Genomic DNA, 23587 nt, shown 5'->3' on the forward strand with positions numbered 1-23587 from the left:
ATATGTCATATAAGTACAAAATAAACTAAATATAATCTAAATATATATGCTATATTTAAAATATATATTATATATTGAAAATATAAAGTTATAAATTAAAAATATAATTTATAAGTTATAAATTGAATACAAACTTGTATATACAGAGGGTAAATGGCTTGTCCAGGTGTCAATACATGTCAACACGGAGATACACATGTTGATACAAGTATGAAGGGCAAAATGAAGTGTCCAAGTACCATAGGATGACACACTTCCCGAGGTAACAAACCAACAAACCAATGCTCTACCAATCTCACGATCCTCTTGATTTTCACGTACAAGTTACAACCCAAGAGCACTAAAGCTCTGATACCATGTAATGAGATACAAACAAATGCCTTATGGGCAACTACAACAGACACAAATGGAGACCACTTATGGGTCAAAATACAATCACAAACACAATGCCACTTATGGGCAAGAGCAGTGTTGTTGAAAGCATGCTTCAAGGCGTAAAAAGCGTGCCTCGAAGCAAGGCACAACGCTATGTGCCTCAATGCGTACCTATAAAGCGCTCGGGGGCATGAGTTGTGCGCCTCATGCCCCTCGAAGTGTGCTTTTGCCTCAAGGCGCGACTTACCATGAGGCACACACCTTGTATACAAGGTGATCAAATGTGGTCAAAGGCCCCATTTGACCACCTTAATGTTGTTAAAAAAACTTTTTTTTTGTCTAAAAAATGTGAAAAAGGAGAAGACGTCTGACCCTTTAGGGCATCGTCGCCCCTTCTCCCTTCCTCCACCTCTCCCCTTCTCCACCTCTTTTCCACCAGCGATACTTTCTGGTGTCGTCTCCACCAAACTTTCTGTCTCTCTCTCTCTCTCTCTCACACACACACACACACGTTTTGACGATCGACCGACACATTGTTGTGGCGTTATTTTTCGGCGACTGACCATTCTGACAACCAACCGATGATAGTCACGATACTCTCTCTCTCTTACACGTTCCGGCGAACGAATCAACGTTGTTTCAATGAAATCTTCCGGTGACTGACCATTCTGGCAACTGATCGACATCTCTCTCTCTCTCTCTCTTACACGTTGTTCCGACAAACGAATCAACGTTGTTTCGGCAATATTTTTCGTTGACTGACCATTCTGGCGACTGTTCTTTTTCTTCTGTTTAAAATCTGAACATGTACATGTGCGCAATGGGGGTCCATTTGTGTGGAATGGAAATTGGTTGTGTTCATGTCTGTGACTGTGTCCATGTCTTCAGGACCTAATTTGTTGGAATGAGAACTGTGAAGGCATTGTTATTGTAATATCAAATCCCAATATAAGATATGCTGATCAAATATAAGTTTGATTTATGAAAATGAGAACAGAGTTGTACACTTGTTCAAAATCATGTCATAGAAATTTAGGAGAAATTCTGTTAATGTTGATATTTGATACTGAAAACAGTTTGTTTTTTAATTAGCAAATTCATGGAATATTAGTTGGTTTTGTGTGTATGAAATAGTTGGAATATTAGCTTCTCTGGCTATTGAAATGTTGCAGCTTCTTGTGGAGGTGTAACTCTGGTAAACAATTGACATTATGCCTCTAACTTCTTGTGGAGGTGTAACATAATTTCTTTCTAAAAAGACTCTTGTTAGAAAGAAATTATGCTGCAACATTTCAATAGCCAGAGAAGCTAAAACACATGCAGGTAACTCCTAACAAATTTATCCTTTACCTTCACTGCCGGATTTGATAATTCTTGAGTTGGACATTCCTCTAATTTATTTTAGGATGAAGTAGACTAGAAAACTGTTTGATGCACAAACTGTCCTTTCTGCTTTGCTATTTTTTTCCTGCTGTAGTATCTGACCTGTAAAACATGATTATTCAATTTTAGTTCAATTGAAACATCAAGGATTATACATATCACCTACTAAATTTGTTGAAGGCATGGTTTGATGAAAATTTCATTTGTTTTATAAAAAAATTAAAATAAAATATCAACAAGATTCCCTTTGTTACAATGTCATTTACTTTTTTTGGTGAGAGCGAGAGATATTACCTTCTTCTCAAAGCACCTGTTTTTCCTTTTTAATGTTGATATCTGATTCTGAAAACTGTTTTTTTAATTAGTAAATTCATGGAATATTAGTTGGTTTGGCATATTTGAAAATCTGGATCATATTGGATAATTTTTTCTATTTATTTTCCTTTGCATCTATTCAATACTGCCTAAAATTATAGTTTCATATTTGAAAGTGCATTAATTGTTAAGTGAAGAAAATGCCAAGTGCTCCATTTGTATTAGTTCATCTGTGTGTTCTCCTTAATGAATTATGAATTGACAAATGTTATGTGGTGTATCTAAGATATTGATGAAATGATGATTGGCACACGTGGCAGTTGCTGATGTTTAGCTTATAATTATTGATAACAATTTTCTTTCTCCACATGATCTGTATTTTTGAACAAGCAATTATTTGTGTAGTCGTTGCTTGGAATTCATTTTATAATTTAGTGTAGATTTTTCACTTTATCCAATTATTCATTAATAGCACATAAATGATGCATATTTATTTTTGTTTTTTTATTTAGTTGATTTTTTAATATTTTTGTGAAACTCATGCTTTATGCCTTGAGGCTTACGCCTCACTTCACGAGCGGGTCTTACGCCTCTCTACGCCTCAACGCTATTCACAACATTGGGCAAGAGCGACAACATAAAAAATATAAAGAGTTTATTGAGAGTATGCTTGAGAACAAACAACAACAACAACTACGCCTTCATCCCAAAACAATTGGGGTCAGCGATATGAACCAAAAAAGAAATTCATTTTGGGTCTTCCACATGAATCCTTTTCCTCCAATCATTTCTATCCAACGCCATGTCCTCGGTGAGGTTCAAAGCATTCATATCCTTTCCTATCATCTCCATCCAAGTCTTCCTAGGCCTACCCCGACCTCTTTTAACTAATATATTTTCCCATTTCTCCAACCTTCTAACTGGAGCATCATTAGGCCTTCGCCGAATATGTCCAAACCACCGTAAACGATTCTCTCGCATCTTATTTTCAATGGGTGCAACACCTACCTTCTTACGTATCTCTTCGTTCCGAATCTTATCTTTTATTGTATTTCCACACATCCATCTAAGCATCCGCATCTCAGCTACACTCATTTTTTGAATATGATGTCTCTTGGCAGCCCAACATTCCGTACCATATAGTAAAGCGGGTCTAATAGTCGTCCTATAAAACTTTCCCTTCAACCGCAATGGCATTCTACGATCGCACAGCACTCCAGTAGCACTTTTCCATTTCATCCACCCAACCTTTATCCTATGATTTACATCTCCATCAATTTCTCCATACTTTTGAATGATGGATCCCAAATATTTGAAATAATCATTCACCGGTATATCTTGCTCACCAAGCTTCACTACACTCCCATCACTACTTCGTTGCTTACTAAACCGACATTCCATATATTCAGTCTTACTCTTACTCAACTTAAAACCTCTAGCTTCCAATGTCTGTCTCCATAATTCTAACTTAGCATTAACCCCAACTCTAGACTCATCAATCAAAACAATATCATCAGCAAACAACATACACCACGATACATTTTCTTGAATTGATCTCGTAAGCTCATCCATCACTATCGCAAATAGGAAAGGGCTTAAAGCAGATCCTTGATGTAACCCAACCGTTATCGGGAAATTGGTTGTCACCCCTCCACAAGTGCGGACATTGGTTACTACTCCTTCATACATATCTTTAATTATACTAATGTACTTGAGAGAAACACCTTTCTTCATCATTGTCCACCAGAGAACGTCCCTAGGTACTCTATCGTATGCCTTCTCTAAATCAATAAAAACCATATGCAAATCTTTGTTCCTCTCTCTATATCTTTCAATAAGTTGTCTAAGAAGATGTATAGCTTCCATAGTTGATCTTCCAGGCATAAAACCAAATTGATTCTCCGATATCATGACAACCTTCCTCAACCTAGACTCAATCACCCTCTCCCAAAGTTTCATAGTATGACTCATGAGTTTTATACCACGATAGTTTGTGCAATCTTGTATATCACCCTTATTCTTATATAAAGGCACCAAAGTACTCTTCCTCCACTCATTAGGCATCTTATTTGTTCGCCAAATCAAGTTAAAAAGATTTGTCAACCATTCTAAACCTTTCTCTCCCAAGCATTTCCAAGCCTCGATAGGTATACCATCTGGGCCAACTGCCCTTCTTGATTTCATTTTCTTCAAAGACTCTGCAATTTCTTTCTTTTGAATCTTGCGCATGAAGTCACGATTTATCTCATGAAAAGGAATGGAGAAGTCTCCAAGATCTTGAGCATGACTATCATTAAATAGCTTATCAAAATAATCTTTCCATCTCTCCTTAATCTCCTCATCTTTGACTAAAACCCTTTGCGTTTCATCTTTGATACATCTAACCATACCCAAATCCTTCGATTTCCTATCTCTCATCTTTGCAAGCCTATAAATATCCTTCTCGCCTTCTTTGGTATCCAACTTGTCATAAACCTCCTTATATACCTTAGCCCTCGCGTTTCGAACAACTTTTTTAGCTTCCTTCTTTGCTATCATATACTTCTCCAAATTCTCATTATCACGACTCTTACTTAGATTTCTATAACACTCTCTTTTAACCTTAATAGCTAATTTGACATCCTCGTTCCACCATGATGTATCCTTACCTAGTGGTGCACCGCCTTTAGACTCACCCAATACCTCCTTAGCTACTTTTCTCATACCACCCGCTATCTTATTCCACATTGATTCTGAATCCTCCTCGAGACACCAATCAACTTCCTTAACTACCTGCTCTACAAACATTCCTTGTTTAGCTCCTTTCAGTGCCCACCACTTAATTCTAGGATCTATCCTATGTCTATCCCTTTTGCGGCATTGTCTAATTCTAAGATCTAAAATTAAGACTCTATGTTGTGTAGCTACACTTTCTCCTGGTATAACCTTACAATCGATGCAACAACCCCTATCTCTCTTTCTAAGTAGGAAAAAATCTATCTGACTCGTATTAACCCCACTTTTAAATGTTACTAGGTGAGACTCCCTCTTCCTAAACCAAGTGTTTGCTAAGATCATATCATAGGACAAACAAAAATCTAAAATCCTTTCTCCACTTTCATTTCTTTCTCCTATACCATAGCCTCCATGGATATTCTCAAATCCATCCCTACTAATGCCTACATGTCCATTAAGGTCACCGCCGATGAAAAGCTTTTCTCCATAAGATGTCTCTTGTACTACTCCATCTAAATCTTCCCAAAATTGATGCTTAATGGAATCATCTAAACCTACTTGAGGTGCATAAACACTAATAATATTAATAATATCCGTACCTAATACTAATTTAATAAGTAAAATTCTATCACCCTTCCTACGGACCTCAACTACATTATCTATAAACTGACAACTCATAACAATCCCTACTCCATTCCTATTCCTATTTATTCCTGTATACCAAATCTTATATCCCCAAGGTTCTATCACTTTAGCTTTCTCACCTACCCATTTGGTCTCTTGCAGACATAAAATATCAATCTTTCTCCTACACATAACATCTACTAACTCTACCAACTTACCAGTTAAAGACCCTATGTTCCAAGTGGCTAACCTAATTTTATGGTCTTGGACTAACTTCTTTACCCCCACCCGTCCAACAAAGTGAGGGAACCCTTGCCTATTTGACACCACACCCGGGCGCCGGTGTGACGCGTCGCTTCTGGGCGACGACCTAGCAACCCTTGCACATTTATCACTGCCTCCGGGCCTAGAGAGTACAGCGCGTCGCTCAGTAGGGAACGCCCCAACGAAATTCTCATATTGGTTCATTATCATAGGATATGACAAAGTTTTTATGCTGGCTGTCACAGGCCTACCGCAACCCTTTACAAACATAAAAATACAAAAGGGGTTTAACCCCTTTATATACGTAAAGGCATGAGAGAGCATGAGAGAGAGCCTTGGGACCCTCCCCAACTACTAGAAATAAAGCCATTGGTGAGGTCCCAAGGACTCTTATCAAAAAAGGCCTAAATGCCCTTTAGCTTTTGGCTAAAAGATATTTATATAAAAAAAACCAAGGTTGCCCGTATTGTGCCATTTACGATACGATACACACTCGTATCACAATACGAGTGTCATATCCGTATCGGGTGTATCGTACAATACACTTTTGGCACATTTTAAAAAGGCCAAATGTTATTTTTTTTTATTTTGGGTTTTAAATACCTTTTGTGGGCCGACTTCTCCATTTGTCTAGAGGCCATTAGAAGCGGGAAAATAAAAAATTTATATCAAGGTAGAAATCAGGCTCCACACTCCAACAAAGATGACATAAGATCATCCGGCATGAAAATGTGACACTCAAGTAATGAGTGAAAACCAATTAAAAATAGAGTGCAACTATTGCCATAATATTTTTGTTTATGTAATATTAAAGTACGAGTCTTGTGGCATGTTCTTGATTGCAAGATATTTAATATTTTGCATTGTTCTTCCGAGATATGCATGCAATATTATCTATGGTTCTATATTAGTTGATGTTTGATGATATCTTATGCGGCCCATTGAAACATAAATGCTTCATATGTGATTTTATGGCTGTATTTTGTGCAATTCATCATTATTTCACGTGATATAAATTTTTAGATTTTTTACTAAATTTTTTTGTTTTTTTTTTCGGATTTTTTTAATTTTTTTTATTAAAAATTCATGATACGGTGTTACTATTGGCCCGGCTGATACAGGCAACGATACACTACTTACAATTTTGCAAAAAACAAAAAATACCTAAAACAATTTACTGTTGTGCCCCTAATGGGCACAACCTATTACATAGAGTGAAATGACTAAAATACCGCTAATGGGTTTTACTTATTATATATATATATATATATATATACTTCAACAGTGGGACACACCGATTAAATAGCAGATAGCTTTTCTCTAGTCAAAATCAAGTCACACCTCCTCCCTTGGGGAATGGCTTTTCATCCAAAGTCTCCCTTTCATGGCAAAGGGCATTCCATCATGGTACCTTGTAACAAACACCACATTATGGTGCTGACAGTATTTGCGGTTTCACCGATTCAGTTTGTCTGCTGAATGAATTGGTTTATTGTAAGATCACCACCAAGTTTTTACCCGGGGGGGGGGGGTCAATATGTTGATGGTTCTAATGAATACGGTTTTTGGGTTTACTTAATCTGTCATAGTTGGATCAACTGGAGCTTAGTTGGATGGGCCTGTGGATCTTGACACAAAATCATACCCAATCAGTTCTATAAAAATTTAAATTAAACTGCACCTGATTCAAGCATGTCCCATGACTTTGATCTCACAAACACAAGCACAAAAGCAAACACACACATGTACACACACATATAGCCCATCTTCAAATCTAAATAAAGTCAGCCTGTTATAGGCTCATTCTGTCTGGGACCTGGTTATGTTATAAACCTGGCCCAACATAAATATGGCTGGTTATGGACTCAATCTCATATAAACCCAGGCGTGGTTAACCCAATTACAGTGGTAGGGATCTTTTCTTGTGGTCATGGGTTGCCAAAGTGTGAAGACCTGATATGCTAGGGCGAGATCATTTGAACTAAAAGGATATTTTGGTGTGCTTAGAATTGTGAGTTGTGGTTTGCATCCCAAAGTTAGAGAACCAAATAACTGTGGGCCTGATGACCTGTGTTATAGTGGAATTTATGCCTTGAGCTTTGCGTTGGACCTGATTTAAATTGGTGTGATCTTTGGTCTAAGTCTGGGTTGGGTCTAAATCTGGAACCAGTTACAAGTTTGATCAAGGGGGATCAAAACTGCAATTTACTTGTCTCATTTTTGTCCTCAGCTACTCTTGCTCTGGGTGACTTTAAAAAATGCATATTAAAATTCTTCATGATCAATTTCCAGGGCATTTTTCCATTGGTTGTCCTGTACTTATGCGTGCTTCCTTTCACTTCATCAGATAGTCTTGCTACTGTTGGTAAACGAAGATGTCTCAACTAGTTTTTTAGTTATTTTTTCAGTCTGCATGATTATTTACTGTTCTTTGATACTTAATTGTGATCTCTTCGATCTTTACAATTTCTGTTTAACACCTAATTTATTGTAGTTTGCTTGGGTTTCAAGCTGAATGGATACATGTGGAACATCACCATAAACTCACATGATGATTAGCCTCTGTTTTCGTGTGTGTTTGTATAAAATCACCCCCGACCAACAGCATCCGGGACGGGTGAAACGGGCAAAAAAAAGGGCGTTGGGGGTATACTCGACACTCTCTCTTATTTGGCCTCCCCTTTCACTCCCGACACCCTTCCCCTCTTCTCTCCCTTCTCATTTCTCCTCCCCTCCCGGCGGCGACTCGTCTCTGGTGGCGGCCACACCTCTTCCTGGCAATGAGTTCTCTCTCTCTCTCTCTTGATGTCACTCTGCCTCTCAAATGTTCTCTATCACTCTGTCTCTCTCTGTCCCTCTCTTTCTTTTCTGTTAACTGACCCTTTGAGTTAGGGTATAGACAAAATGATGGATTTTGAGAGTTTCATTTTAGGTATTTTTGCATTCTTTTGCTTTTTTTTAAGTAGATGCATATACCTGCAAAAATGTGTTAGCTGACCCTTTTGATATAGTGTTTGGTGAAGATAAATGAATTTTAGGGCTTTAAATTAGGGGATTTTGTGTGTTTGTTAAATTTTTGGCATTCTATTATGTGTATGCATGCAAAAATATGTGTGTCGATCCTTTTGATGTAGCGTTTAGTGGAGATAAATGGATTTTAGGGCTTTTGCGTGTGTTAATTTTTTGGCATTTATTATGTATATGCATGCAAAAATTTGTTGGCCGACCCTTTTGATATATTGTTTGGTGTAGATAAATGGATTTTAGGGCATTAAATTGGGGGCTTTTGTGTGTTTGTTAATTTTTTGGCATTCTATTACATATATGCATGCAAAAATGTGTTGGTTGACTCTTTTGATGTAGTGTTTGGTGAAGATAAATGGATTGTAGGGCTTGAAGTTAGGGGATTTTGTGTGTTTGTTATTTTTTTGACATTCTATCTTGTATATGCTTGCAAATGTGTTTCAATTCTTTTAATGTAGTGTTTGATGAAGATAAATGGATTGTACAACTTAAAGTTAGGGTATTTTGTTTGTTAATTTTTTGGCATCCTGTTACTTGTGTGCGTTGAAAATTTGTAGGTTTTGGTCAAGATAAGTGTAACTTGTAGTGATATTCTCCTTTTTTTTTATTGCATTGTAGTTTGATTCTTATGTGCTGCCAATTTACATCCTTGTACATTTGATTGCACATGTTCATCAGTGATGGGAGATGATGAAGTGCAAGATGTGCAACCCTCCACAGACAAACTTTCATGGGAGGCATATCAAGCAGACTACTTGTTCGATTGCATGCTAGAACAAGCTCGAGTACCTGGAATGAAAACAAGTGGGGGTTTGAAGGATAAAGCCATGAAGTTTGTGGAGAAGAGAATGATCGAAAAGTTTGGTCCCGAGTTTACGTTAGAAAAAATAAAAAACAAGTTGAAGCGTGCTAGACCTAACATGTCTGTGTTGACTCACATGTTGAACACTAATGGGTTTGGGTGGAATCCTGAAAAAAAAATGGTTGTTGTGGATGATAAAGTATGGGCCGAGTATGTAAAGAAATACCCGGATAGGAAGAAATATAAGAATCCAGAAAAATGGAGATATTATGAACAAGGCCTTGAAATCTTTGGGGAATCCACTACTGTAGGTGAACATACGGGTCCTCTATCTCATCAACCACTACCACCACCACCACCACTACCACTGCCACCGCCACCACCACCACCACCACCACGAGAAACAACGGAGCAGGGTTCATATAGTGACATCCCTTGTGATGAGACCCCACTGAACAGTCCACCCCCTAGTGAGCCATCATCATCTGCGAGGCCAGCAGCTAGGAGAAAGCGCAAATCATTAGGTAAAAGCCAGTTTTCTGACATTCTATGTAGAATTTGCAATTATGTGCAGAATATCAGCGTTGCGTCACCAGCAACCTTATTTAGTCTAGTTTTTATCTGTAACAGTAATATGCATATGCTCACTGATGTGCACATACCATCATTGTTGTTTATTTTGTTGGTAAGCTTCTCTCATCTACATGAGATTGGCCGTGTTAAGTCCTGTTCTACTTATTTATTTATGTCTCAGCCTGAAGCTCAAGTCCCTTATAATTTTTCTGCTTCTCACTGCCTGCAGCCAAGTTGTAATACTCAAGAGTTGTCTCCTCCGTACTTTTGTGTATGCATGGGGTTACTTGTTTCGCATGTATGCATGTGTGTGTATGGGATTGCACATGATGTGTGTGTGAGAAAATGAGGATCTTCCACGAAAGCACAAATGCTTGCAATCGGTGTCTATTAAAGACACTACAATCATAACCCACAAAAGGGTATAAAAGGAATAATACAAAGATAAAATAATAAACTTTATTTCATTCACATGAAAATGCTTAAGAAGCATTGATACAAAGAGAGGGGGAACACCCCTATTTATATACATTGAGAGAGGGAGAGAAAGAGGTTAAGAGGACACAAGAGAGTCGTTGGAGCTAGTCCAGCGACTCTAATTGTAGCCGTTGGACTAACTTTAACGGCTATCTCAAAACTGGTCAAAGGTTTGACTAGTTTTGAGTCTAGTTCAATATGAACTGGATTAGCCTAAAAATATAGAAATAAATACAAAAATAAAAGAAAAGAAGAAAAATAAATAAATAAAATTATTATATATAATATAATATATAATAAAATATATTATATTATATATATAATTATATACACTTTTTAACACTCCCCTTCAAACTTACGGTACAATGAGCGAAAGTTTGTTTAAGAGGAAATGAAATCTAGGAGCAGTGAGAGGTTTGGTGAATAAATCTGCTAATTAGTATTCTGATGTAACATACGACAAATTAATAGTTTCATGTAGATATTCCTCTCTGACATAGTGCCAATCCATTTTAATATGTTTGATACATTCATGAAATGTTCGGTTGCTGGCAATATAGATCGCATTCTTGTTGTCACAGCGCATGCATGAAGCTTGTGTCACTTCAGCTCCCATGTCAGCCAACAGTCTTCTAAGCCAAACTACCTCTATTGTTGTAGTGGCCATGACTCGATACTCAGCTTCGGTGGACGAAAGAGAGACTTTCTGCTGTTTTTTGCACCACCATGAAATCAAGGATTCACCTAAAAAAACACAAAAGCCAGTGGTTGAGTGTCTGATATTGGGATCACCTCCCCAGTTAGCATCAGTATAAGCAATTAAATCTAATAACGATGAAGCAGACAAGAAGATGCCTCGTGAAAGGGAAGACTTGATGTATCTAACAATACGCAAAAATGCTCTCATGTGAACAAAAGTGGGAGCATGCTAAAATTTACTAGTTGTGTGTACAACGTGTACAATATCAGGTCTAGTAATAGAAAGATGGAAAAATGCTCCAGTAAGCTGTTTGTAAGGAGAGAGATCAGCAAGAGGTTCTCCATCATCGATTCTCATTTTGATGTTGACAACTTTTGGAGTATCCGCTCTCTTATCATCTGTAATTCTAGATCTGGAAACAATATCTAAAGCAAATTTAAATTGAAATAATAAATAACCTCGAAGGGAATAAACAACTTTAATTCCTAAGAAATATTTCAATAAACCTAAATCAATCGTTTTAAAATGATTTAAGAAGCTTTTTAATGTTTTCAACTCCCTGTTTGTCGCCTCTAATGATGATCATGTTATCCACATAAAGAATAATAATAATAATCACTGCATCAAAAATCGTAATAAACAAATCAGTGTCAGTCAAATAAGTTCTAAATCCAATATCAAGCATAACATGACTAAACCTGTCATAGCATGCTTTTGGTGCCTATTTAAGACCATAAAGAGCCTTTTCTAAACGAATAACTTTACCCTTAGAAATACTATTACCAGGTGATGCTTCCATATAAACTTCTTCAACTAGGTTTCTATTGAGAAAAACATTTTTGACATCCATTTGAAATATGAGCCATTTTCTACTAAAGGCTAAGGCTATTAGTGTCCTGACGGTGGCCATCCGGGTATTTGGAGCAAAAGTTTTCTCATAATCGATGCCAGACTCTTGGGAATACCTCTTGACCACTAATGTGACTTTATATTTTTCAAGAGTTTTGTCACTCTTGGTTTTAACTTTATAAACCCACCTACAACCTATAGGTTTTTTTCCTTGTGGAATATATTGAATAGTCCAAGTGTTAGCTCTTTCTAATGTTTTCAATTCTGCCTCCATGGCTTCTACCCACTCTGTATGGTTTTTGGCTTGAGTATAGGATGAAGGTTCTACATATGAGTGTATTAATCAGGGTTACCGGAAGCGCCTAGCTAAAAGGGGAAGCGCGCTTCACCGAAGCGCGAAACGTCGCGCTTCCGAAACGTGGGGGGAAGCGTCCCCCTTTTTTGGGAAGCGCACTCCCCTTTAATGGGGGACGCGCTTCCCTTTAATGGGAAGCGCGCTTCCCATCACCCTTCCCCCACGCTTCCCCTGTTTTTTTCAATTTTTTTGTATTTTTTATTTTTATTTTTTTCGCTTCTGCCTTGCTTCCGAGACGCTTCCTAGGTCGCTTCCGAGACGCTTCCTAGGTCGCTTCCGAGACGCTTCCTAGGTCGCTTCCGAGACGCTTCCGAGACGCTTCCTAGGTCGCTTTCGAGACACTTCCCGAATCGCTCCTAAGTGGTCCCACACTTCCCCGCTTCCTAAAATTTTGAAAGTGCCTCGCTTCCCGCTCCCGCTTCCTCAACTGGCAACCATGGTATTAATGCAATAAATGCCTTATATGTGGGTGAAAATGATTCGTAGGACACAAATTTTTTGGGAGGTTTAGAAATTTTGGATGACCTTCTGGTTTGTGCTTCAGAATATTTTTCTAATGCACATGGAAGATTGAATTATCTACGTCTTGAGTATTGTAAATTGGTGTCCCTATGGGTTTGCTCTTCATTAGCAACATCAGAATCATCAGTACCTAGATCGTATTCATAGCCACATTCATCAGATTTTGAAGTCCAATCTATCAAAAAGGAATATTCGGTTACTTCTTTGGTCTTTTCAAAATAAAAAAAAACTTTCCTTTTCCAAGAAGAATACATTTCTTGATACATACAATTTTTCATTTTTAAAATTAAAACACCTATGGCCTTTTTTATTATCTGCATAACCTAAGAGGCACAAGGAATGACACAGAGGAAGAGTTTATCATTTTTGTTGGTGAAAACAAAACATTTGCATCCAAAAACTCTCAATCTAGAGTAATCATGAGATAATTTGACAAGTTTTTTAATTGAAGTTATATTTTTCAAAGAAGAAGATAACATTCGATTAATGAGATAGGTAGCAATTAGGGATGCTTCTGCCCAAAACTCTTTTGGAACTTGATTTGCTATCAATAAAGTCCTACTAGTTTCTATAATGTGTCAGTGTTCTCGTTCTATCAAACCATTTTGTTGTAGTGTGTGTGGACAAGATCTTTGATGTGTGATGCCATGTAAATTGAGATAGTCTTTAAATTTTTTTAAAATAAATTCTCCCCTTGAATCAGTGCGAAAAACAAAAATATCATTTTGAAAATTGTTTTTAGCCATTTTGTCGAATGTTTGAAAGTGGGAAAAGACCTTAGATTTATACTTAAGGAAGTAGATCCAAGTATGCCTATTGAAGTCATAAAAAAAAATACATAATATGCATATCCGCCTTTTGATGTGACCGGTGTGAGACTCCAAACGTCTGAATGTATTAACTTAAGTGGTCTAGATGAAACAAAAGTTCTATCATGAAATTGTAATCTTTTCATTTTACAAAGAATACAATCTTTACAAGCAAAACTTTCAGAATTACAAAATTTTTCTAAACTTGTAAAGTGTTGGATTTTGGATATACGAGGATGGCCAAATCTTTTGTGCCATAGATCCAACTCTACTTTTTGAACATTATAATAAGTCATTCTTGGGTAATTCCAAAAAATCCATATAATAGTCCTTATTCTCTATGGCTTTCTGCAATCAGCTTCTCTGACTGACGATTCTGTACCTAACAACCATGAGAAGAGAATGCGATGTTACACCCATAATCAGATATTTGAGAGACTGATAAAAGATTTAGATTTAGTTTGGGAATATGTCTAACTTTTAAAATAAAGAATTTTTTGGGTTTTTGAAGGTTTTCAAAATTTTCTATTCTTTTTATTTCAAGAGATGTCAGTTGTGAAAACATTTGACACACTTGAGTTATTATTAAGACATTCAGACAAACTATTGATGTTTGAAGTCATATGAAAAGAAGCACAAGGGTTAAGTAGCCAAGGAAAGTTACTGAGATTGGAGAAGGATGAGACAACGACTCCGGTTGAGGCTTTAGTTGAGGAAGATGTTCCTTTGAGAAGAGGTTAAAGGATTTCCATTAATTGTGCCATAGATACAGGTGCATCTTGATTGGTTTGATCTTTCGATTCTTATGATGAACCAACAAATGCAACCTTATTTTCTTCTTTTCTCTTTAATTTAGGACATTGAGGCCTATATTGTCTCGGTTCATGACAATGGTGGCAAATGACTTCTTTTATCATAATCATTATTTTGCCTACCAAAATGAGGTGGCTTATAAGCTCGCATATAATTTTTCGGTCTAGATATATCTAGAACAGAATCTTTTTCATTCTTTGGAGTATTCTTTTTTAGCCTATTTTCCTCCATAGTTAGCTCATCAATAGTGTCAATAATAGAGGGAACTTTTCCGCTATGTAAAGGGGCCGATTTCGTTGTTTCAAATTCTGACCTCAAACCATTTATGAATTGGTAAAAATGTTTCATATCGAGTTTTTGGCAAAGCTCGATATCTTTGGGACAATGCCACTTTGGCTCAAGAAGAGCCAACTCTTCCCAAAGTTCAGACAACTCATTATAATATTCTCTAATATTTTTTTCTTTTTGAGTCAAAGTCCGAACTTTATCTTGCAAATTGCACACATGTGCAATATCTTTAAGAGAATATATATTTTTAAGATATTTCCAAGCCTTATTGACATGATTGAATTTGGCTAAACTACAACATTTCTTGATGTCAACGTTATTAATTAGCCATGACATGATTTTGGCATGCCCTATCCTTTATTCTTTTCACTTTTTCTAATAAGTGGCTAATGCTCTCATTGTGTGAAAGACACCTCTTTATCATTTTCAATTTTTATGAGAATTAGTTTAGGTTCCAAATCGGAACCGTCTACTATTCCTCGTAACCATTTTTTTCAAATGTGATGCTTTATGATTGAGGCCTACATCACATAATTAGTATTATTTAATTTGACGGCCGTGATGGTGACTTTATCATTGTCATCCATTTTTACAAGGGTGAGGAAGAAAGGGAGATGATAAGGAAGAAAAGAGAAAAAAGAAAAAAGAAAAAGAAAAAAAAAGGAAAAGACACGAGCACAATCACAATCTTTGAGTAGCCAACAATCCTCCAAAACGTTTGCTTTCTTCAAAAAAGGCACTTGAATCATGATGAATCAACTTTCGCTAAAGAGGCACAAAAAACGAGGTGAAAACTCTCCAAGATCTACAACCTTTCAAGCTCTGATACCATGTAAGAAAATGAGGATCTTCCACAAATGCCTGCAATCAGTGTCTATTAAACACTACAATCAAAACTCACAAAAGGGTATAAAAGGAATAACACAAATATAAAATAATAAACTTTATTTCATTCACATGAAAATGCTTAAGAAGCATTGATACAAAGAGAGGGGGGAACACCCCTATTTATATACATTGAGAGAGGGAGAGAAAGAGACTAAAGAGGACACAAGAGAGTCATTTGGAGCTAGTGCAACGGCTCTAATTGTAGCGCCAACGGCTATCTCAAAACTAGTCAAAGGTTTGACTAGTTTTGAATCTAGTTCAATATGAGCTAGACTAGCCTAAAAATACAGAAATAAATACAAAAATAAAAGAAAAGAAGAAAAATAAATAAATAAAATTATTATATATAATATAATATAATATATAATAAAATATATTAGATTATATATAATTATATACACTTTTTAACAGTGATTGCATATCTGTGTATGAGACACCGAGAGAAAGCGTAAGAGTTGGATTCTTTTGTTCTTGTTTTCTTGCTGCAAAAGTTGTTCAAATGCTGGCTTTTTGGATACTGTGCAGTCAATTATTAATGGTAAAGTAGACATAGAATTTTAATATTTTTGGAGCAAGATAAATAGCTCGAACACTTGCAGGTGAAAAATCTTGTATGCTTTTGATAAAAGCTGGATGTTTATGGTCGTTCATCTGATTCTCCTCTTTTTTTGAAATTGCTTCCGCTCCTTATAACACTTCCTGTGTGACATTGACAACATGGATGCTCTGGTCTGATACTGCTTTGGCTTATGCTCCTGGTGGTCATACTTTGATCATGTAAGCTAGGGTAGAAAGAGGTTTCTTGGTTGCATTAGAGTTTTTTCATCGTATTGGAATCTTTGAGTTCTGAAGAATCAGTTTTGGAGTGTTGAGGACTTGGGTATTACCGAAAACCATGAGCTTTTTCTTCTACATTTTTTTAAAGCAGAAATGTTGGCTGTTAAGTGTTAACTCCATCTACACATAAGTTTTGGTTGGACAAATACTTTTCTTTGTGGATGTGATCATGAAATATCTTTTGGAGTTCCCTTATTTGGATTCTATTAGGGGGTGTTTGTTTCACTCCACTGCATGTGAAAAAGGCCCTCTATCAGAGGAAAGGGTGCCTCTTTCTTGCCAGGGGTGAAACGAACACCCCTGTGAGAATTCGGTGGTGGGACACACCTATTAAATGACAGATAGCCATTAAAATCAAGTCTCACCTTCCCTCTTAGGGAATGCCTTTTCATCCAAAGTCTCCCTTTCATGGCAGAGGGCATTTCATCATGGTGCCTTGTAACAAACACCCCCTTTATGGTGCTGTCAGTACCTGGGGTATCACCGATTTAGTTTGTCTGCTCAATGAGTTGGTTGTTGTAAGATCACCACCAAGTTTCTACCCGGGGGGATCAACACTGATGAATAAGATTGCTAGCCCTCGAGCGTAAGGGTTTTGGGTTTGCTCAATCTGACATAGTTGGATCAACTGCAGCTTAGTTGGATGGACCTGTGGATCTTGATACAAAATCTAACCCAATCAGTTCTATAAAATTTCAAATTGAACTGCACTTGATTCAATCATGTCCCATCACTCCCATGTCACAAACAGAAGAGCACACACATAGTCTCTTGCATCCATCTTCAAATCTAAATAGAGCCAGCATGTTATAAGCCCATTCTGTCTGGGACCTTGTTATATTTATAAACCTGTCCCAACATAAATATGGTTGATTATGGACTCAACCTGATATAGACCCTGGCCTGGTTGACCCAATTACAGTGATCAGGATCTTTTCTTGTGGTCATGGGTCACCAAAGTGCGAAGACCTAATATGCCAGGGTGAGATCATTTGAACTAAAAAGGCATTTTGGTGTGCCTGGAGGGTCGTGGTTTGCATCCCAAAGTTAGAGAACCAAGTAACTATGGGCCTGATGACCTGTGTGATGGTGGAATTTATGTATTGAACTTTGTGTTGGACCTGGTTTAAATTGGTGTTGTCTTGGGTCTAAAACTGGACCCAATTACAAGTTTGATGAAGGGGAATCAAAACTGCAATTTACTTGTCTCATTTTTGTCCTCAGCCACTCTTGCTCAGGGTGTCTTTCAAAAATGCATATTAAAATTCTTCATGATATATGGCTTCCCCTTTTTGCGGACAGATTTTTGTCTGTATTTCAATTTCCAGTGCATTTTTCCGTTGATTTTCCTGTACTTATGCATGCTTCCCTTCACTTCATCAGATAGTCTTGCTATTGTTGGTAAACGAAGATATCTTAACTAGTTTTTTAGTTATTTTTCAGTCTGCATGATTATTTACTGTTCTTCAATACATAATTGTGATCTCATCGATCTTTACAATTTTTGTTTAACACCAAATTTATCAGAGTTTGCTTGGGTTTCAAGCTGAATGGGATACATGTGGAATATCACCATAAACTCACGTGATGATTAGCCTGTGTGTGTGTGTGTGTGTGTGTGTGTGTGTATCATAGTCACCTGTATCATTAAAGGTAATTTCTCAGCGAGGGTATTTCTCGGAGAGATTTTCAATAGTTGATAAACCTCAGGAAAATCTCGAAAGTTTAAAAAATTGAAAAAATATAAATAACAACAAAAAACCTAAGAAAATAGTAAGTTTTATATTATTTTTCTCTCAAAAATATAAAGAAACATGTTTTAAAGGTTTTAAAATATAAAAAAAAACAGAAAAATATGAAATGCAAACTTAATTTAAAAAAAAAACTCAGAAAATATCATGATATTTTCTATTTGCCGATATTTTGAAAATATCGCAATATATTCACGATATTATCGGCAACCTTGAAATTACAGATAATATCACGATATTTTCAAAATATCGGCGATATCAGTACCAACACTGTCCGGGATGGGTGGAACAGGTAAAAAAAGAAAAAGGGAATCTGGGGTAATACCTGACACTCCCTCTCATTTGGCCTCCCCCTTCACGTCAGATGACCTACCCCTCTTCTCCCCCCTTTCATTTCTTCCCTGCCGGCAGCGACTCCTCTCTAGCGATGACCACACCTCTTCCTGGCAGGGAGTCTCTCTCTCTCTCTCTCGATGTTGCTCTCTCTCAAATGTTTTCTATTGTTCTGTCTCCCTCTTTCCTTTCTGTTAACCGACCCTTTGAGTTAGGTTCTAGGCAAAATAAGTGGATTTTGAGGGTTTCATTTTTATCATTTTTGCATTATTTTGCTTTGTTTTAAGTAGATGCATATATGCATGCAAATATGTGCTGACCGACCCTTTTGATGTAGTGTTTAGTGAAGATAAATGAATTTTAAGGTTTCAGATTAGGGGCTTTTGTGTGTTCATTAATTTTTTGGCATTCTATTACGTGTGTGCCGATCCTTTTGATGTAGTGTTTGGTGAAAATAAATCGATGTTAGGGCTTTAAATTAAGGGCTTTTGTGTGTTTGTTAATTTTTTGTCATTCTATTATGTATATACATGCAAAAATGTGTTGGTTGACCCTTTTGATATAGCGTTTGGTGAATATAAATGAATTTAGGGATTTAAATTAAGGGCTTTTGTGTGTTTGCTCATTTTTTGCATTCTATTGCTATATGCATGCAAAAATGTGTTGGCTGACCCTTTTGATGTAGTGTTTGGTGAAGATAAATGGATTTTATGGCTTTAAATTAGGGGCTTTTGTGTGTGTTATTTTTTTGTCATTCTATTACGTATATGCATGCAAAAATGTGTTGTCTGACCCTTTTGATGTAGTGTTTGGTGAAGGTAAATGGATTGTAAGGCTTGAAGTTAGGGACTTTTGTGTGTTTGTTAATTTTTTAGCATTCTATTATGTATATGCATGCAAAAATGTGTTGGCCGACCCTTTTTGATGTAGTGTTTTGTGAAGATAAATGGATTGTAGGGCTTGAAGTTAGGGGCTTTTCCATGTTTGTTATTTTTTTGACACTATTACCTATATGCGTGCAAAAATGTGTTGGCCGACCCTTTTGATGTAGTGTTTGGTGAAGAGAAATGAATTCTAGGGCTTGAAGTTAGGGGATTTTGTGTGTTAATTTTTTGGCATTCTATTACGTATATGCATGTAAAGTGTGTGGGCCTACCCTTTTGACGTAATGTTTGGTGAAGATAAATGGATTGTATGGCTTGAAGTTGGGGGCTTTTGTGTGTTAAAATTTTGGCATTTTATTACATGTGTGGATGCAAAAATATAGGGGTTGGTCAAGATATGTGGAGCTTGTAGAGCTATTCTGCATTTTCTAATTGCATTGTAACTTGATTCTTGTGTGTTGCCAATTTGTGTCATTGTATATTTGAATGTGCATGTTCATCAGTGATGGGAGATGATGAAGTGCAAGAACTGCAACTCTCCATAGACAAACTTTCATGGGAGGCATGTCAAACAGACTACTTGTTCGATTGCATGCTAGAACAAGCTCGAATACCTGGAATGAAAACAAGTGGGGGTTTGAAGGATAAAGCCATGAAGATGGTGGAGAAACGAATGATCGAAAAGTTTGGTCCTGAGTTTACATTAGACAAAATAAAAAACAAGCTGAAGCGTGCTAAACCTAACATGTCTGTGTTGAATCACATGTTGAACACTAGTGGGTTTGGGTGGGATCCCGAGAAAAAAATGGTTGTCGTGGATGATAAAGTATGGGCCGAGTATGTGAAGAAATACCCAGATAGAAGGAGATACAAAAAACCTGAAAAATGGAGGTACTATGAACAAGGCCTTGAAATCTTTGGGGAATCCACTACTGTAGGTGAACATACGGGTCCTCTATCTCATCAACCACCACCAGCACCACCTAGAGAAACAACGGGGCAGGGTGTCCAAGTGGAAGGCCTTGAGGAGAGGGCATCATATAGTTACATCCCTTGCGATGAGACTCCACTGAACAGTCCACCCCCCAGTGAGCCATCATCATCTGCGAGGCCAGCAACTAGGAGGAAGCGTAAATCATTAGGTAAAAGCCAGTTTTCAGACATGCTAGGCAGCATTTGCAATTATGTGCAGAATATCAGCGATGCTTCACCATACAACCTTGTAACCAAATGCAACACTCTCCTAAAAGAAATGGTGGAGAATGGACAGATTGATGCAAAAATGCGCATGAAGGCATTGGATTTATTGACAGTCCCCAGTAATGCGACTGTATTCTTATGTTTAGAGCCAGATTTGAGGGTCGAGTGGTTGGACGACAAACTCTTGCCCAAGATTTAGGTATGCATCTCTCATAATCCTTTACACATTATTGTTGTTTGTTGAATGTTATCATTGTGTTGATTGATGATTGTTCTCATTAATGTTATCATTATGTGCTTCAATTTTGTATGTATGAAATGAATGCATGTAAAATATCTATCATATGCTACACATATATAGCTGATGATATGTATGTTTATCTTACTACGTGATATCCAATTTTCATAATTTGTGCATGTTTTTTCACATTACGGTATGATTATGTTCATTACCTTTTTGTATGCAGAAGTACAATAACTATGGGAGAAGAACTTGTCTACTTACTGACTATGATGTGTTTAGTCATAACGCTACATCTAAGGCAAAGAAATAATAGGGCAATTTTTCATGATTCAATACATAGGGGTCAATGATTTCATGTTTTACTGTATATTTAGTCACTAACAAAATTGTTTCGACCTCTTATGTATGGAACAAGAAACAGACGTAGCATTATGCAACACTCTATGTAGTAGATGATTGTTGCATGATGCTCGTTATGTAGGGGTTGAAGAACATGTTGCAATATTTTCTTTTAACTGTGGGTCATAATAAGCGAAATTGAGCAGTGCAATATGTATTCCAATGCTCAGACCAAACAATTAGCAAATATTCCAGTTTGGTGTTACAAGCAATTTGTAGCATTGGTCACCATTACATGGACCGACGCAGTGATGATACCCTGACAAAATTTGGAGAGAACCAAGATTGTTCTCATATTTCAAGGTAATCATGCAACTTCATCACTTGTATCAGGAAGTGCATCTTCAAAACACACACACACACACACACACATATATATATATATATATATAAACTTATATTGATATTGTTTATATAGGTTTTGTTTGGGGGCTATAGATGAAACACATATTCCTGCACATGTACCAAGAGATTTATAGACGTGGGTGGTTGTCAGAAAGCATCCTTGTAGTTGGGTTTGATATGAGGTTTCACTATTAGCTTGCTGGTCGAGAAGGAAGCACAACTGATTCAAAGGTGTTATATAGTGCACCTAATCATCTTGTTCAACCTCTTTTGATTTCTATGCCACCCTGATTACAAATTCGCATGTTCTTAGGTTCAACTTTGAATCCCTTGGTTTATTGTGCAGATGCTTGAATTTTATGTGCAGCTTGAATGTTTTATTGTGGCAGCAGAAGATGCTGGTTTTTGGTTTGTAAGCGATGAAGAGGTGAAACATAAAGCAGTTCTTCGTACTGTTGTCAAGTGATCTCATGCCCACACTTACTGTTTTGTATGGAAATAACGAGGCTGCTACATGGAAGCAACTCACAGATTTAGGACGTGCCGGAGATATGTCAGAAAGTTTGAAATAGGCCACAGCCTCTGATCGTTCTATGCAGAAACCGTGCCATGCTCTTGATGCATCTTCTGTAGGCCATTTGTGGTCCATGGACTGGTGACTCGATAAGGTTCTTCATGTGGGTTATGCTGCAGCTGTTTGGGGAAGACTTGCCTATCTGCACTAAGCATGCTCTCATTGACAGATCCAACCGTGTAAAGGAGTGGATCTGAATCAAATTTTTGGTTGTTCAGTGAGTTCAAGCTCGAGCTCCAGCTTACCTTGAGCTTGGCCTACCAAGTTTGAACTTGTCTTGTTTTTGTTTCTGAACTTTGTATAGTACAAGCTTAATTTCGAACTTAACTTCTTGATTATTATTAGCATCACTCATTTTTATCATTTCCATGAGAAGTCGACTCTTCAGGTGTTTTTTGCAGGAGAATGTTGTATACCTATATTTGATATCGAACAACAATGAAGTAGTATTTAGGCATTTTGTTAGAACTATAAATAAATAAATAAAGATGTTGTAGCTAATTTTAACTAAAAAAATATAAGTTTTATCTGCCAAGGGTACATTCGGACATAGTGCTTATCAGATCTATGGAATGAAATACAAAGGAAAAATGTTGGAAGAGAAAGCTGGAGATGTCTATCGGGAGAGAGAAGCATAGAAAGGGGAGGTGTTAAAAGCTGAAGAAGCAACCATTTGCTGAAATGACTGGCTGAGCACATAAATCTTATCAGAGTAAGGTTTGGGTGGTGTGTCTGCTTCAGGCACAGGTGCAATGCGCAATCATAGTCGAGAATCCAAAAGCTGTAATTGTTGGTCACATGGTCAGTTTTGTGACCGATTTCATGGGATTTTAGGGAGAAGCATTCTAAAGTGAGTTACAAGTGATACTTGCATTTTCTCGTGTTTCACTAGCATTTTCTCATGTTTCACTAATTGTGGTTGTGATTTGCAAAGCAGGAATCAAGTGGGTACATGGCGTCCAATTTATCCGATCTGGTTCATGTCACACCTTGTACATGTGACCTGCTCGTTTTGCCCATCTTGCATCTATGTTACAAACATTTGTAAAACAAAGAAATTTGGCTGGTAATGACCTTTTATTCTGATTTGAATTTTGAGATTCTTCAAACTGATGGGTGAAATGCTCCACCAAGAGTGTCGTGCGAGGTATCTTGTACAGGAGTTTGCTCATAGGTCTCTCTCTCTCTCTCTCTCTCTCTCTCTCTCTCTCTCTCTCTCTCTCTCTACAAGCCCCAAGGGGGGT

The 23587-nt window shown here is 37.1% G+C and overlaps 1 protein-coding gene across 5 annotated transcripts in view; it reads left to right on the forward strand.

Moving 5' to 3' along the window:
* LOC149835272 (uncharacterized) overlaps window positions 1–22706 on the forward strand; it is a 56779-nt gene extending 34073 nt beyond the window's left edge. The window contains exons 4-6 of one of the 5 annotated variants that reach the window (XM_090010475.1): window positions 9379–10026; window positions 20085–20980; window positions 22116–22706. In XM_090010475.1, the coding sequence (XP_089866601.1) occupies window positions 9379–10026; window positions 20085–20980 (1544 nt within the window). In that variant the 3' untranslated portion in view covers window positions 22116–22706. Of the gene's footprint in view, window positions 1–9318; window positions 10027–20084; window positions 20981–22115 lie in introns of all 5 variants that reach the window. The other 4 variants (XM_090010477.1, XM_090010478.1, XM_090010474.1 and 1 more) reach the window with 4 other exon arrangements.
* The last annotated feature ends 881 nt before the right edge of the window (window positions 22707–23587 follow it).

Source organism: Nuphar pumila, chromosome 6 (genome assembly GCF_984573655.1).
Source record: "Nuphar pumila chromosome 6, dmNupPumi1.hap1.1, whole genome shotgun sequence".
Taxonomy (NCBI): domain Eukaryota; kingdom Viridiplantae; phylum Streptophyta; class Magnoliopsida; order Nymphaeales; family Nymphaeaceae; genus Nuphar; species Nuphar pumila.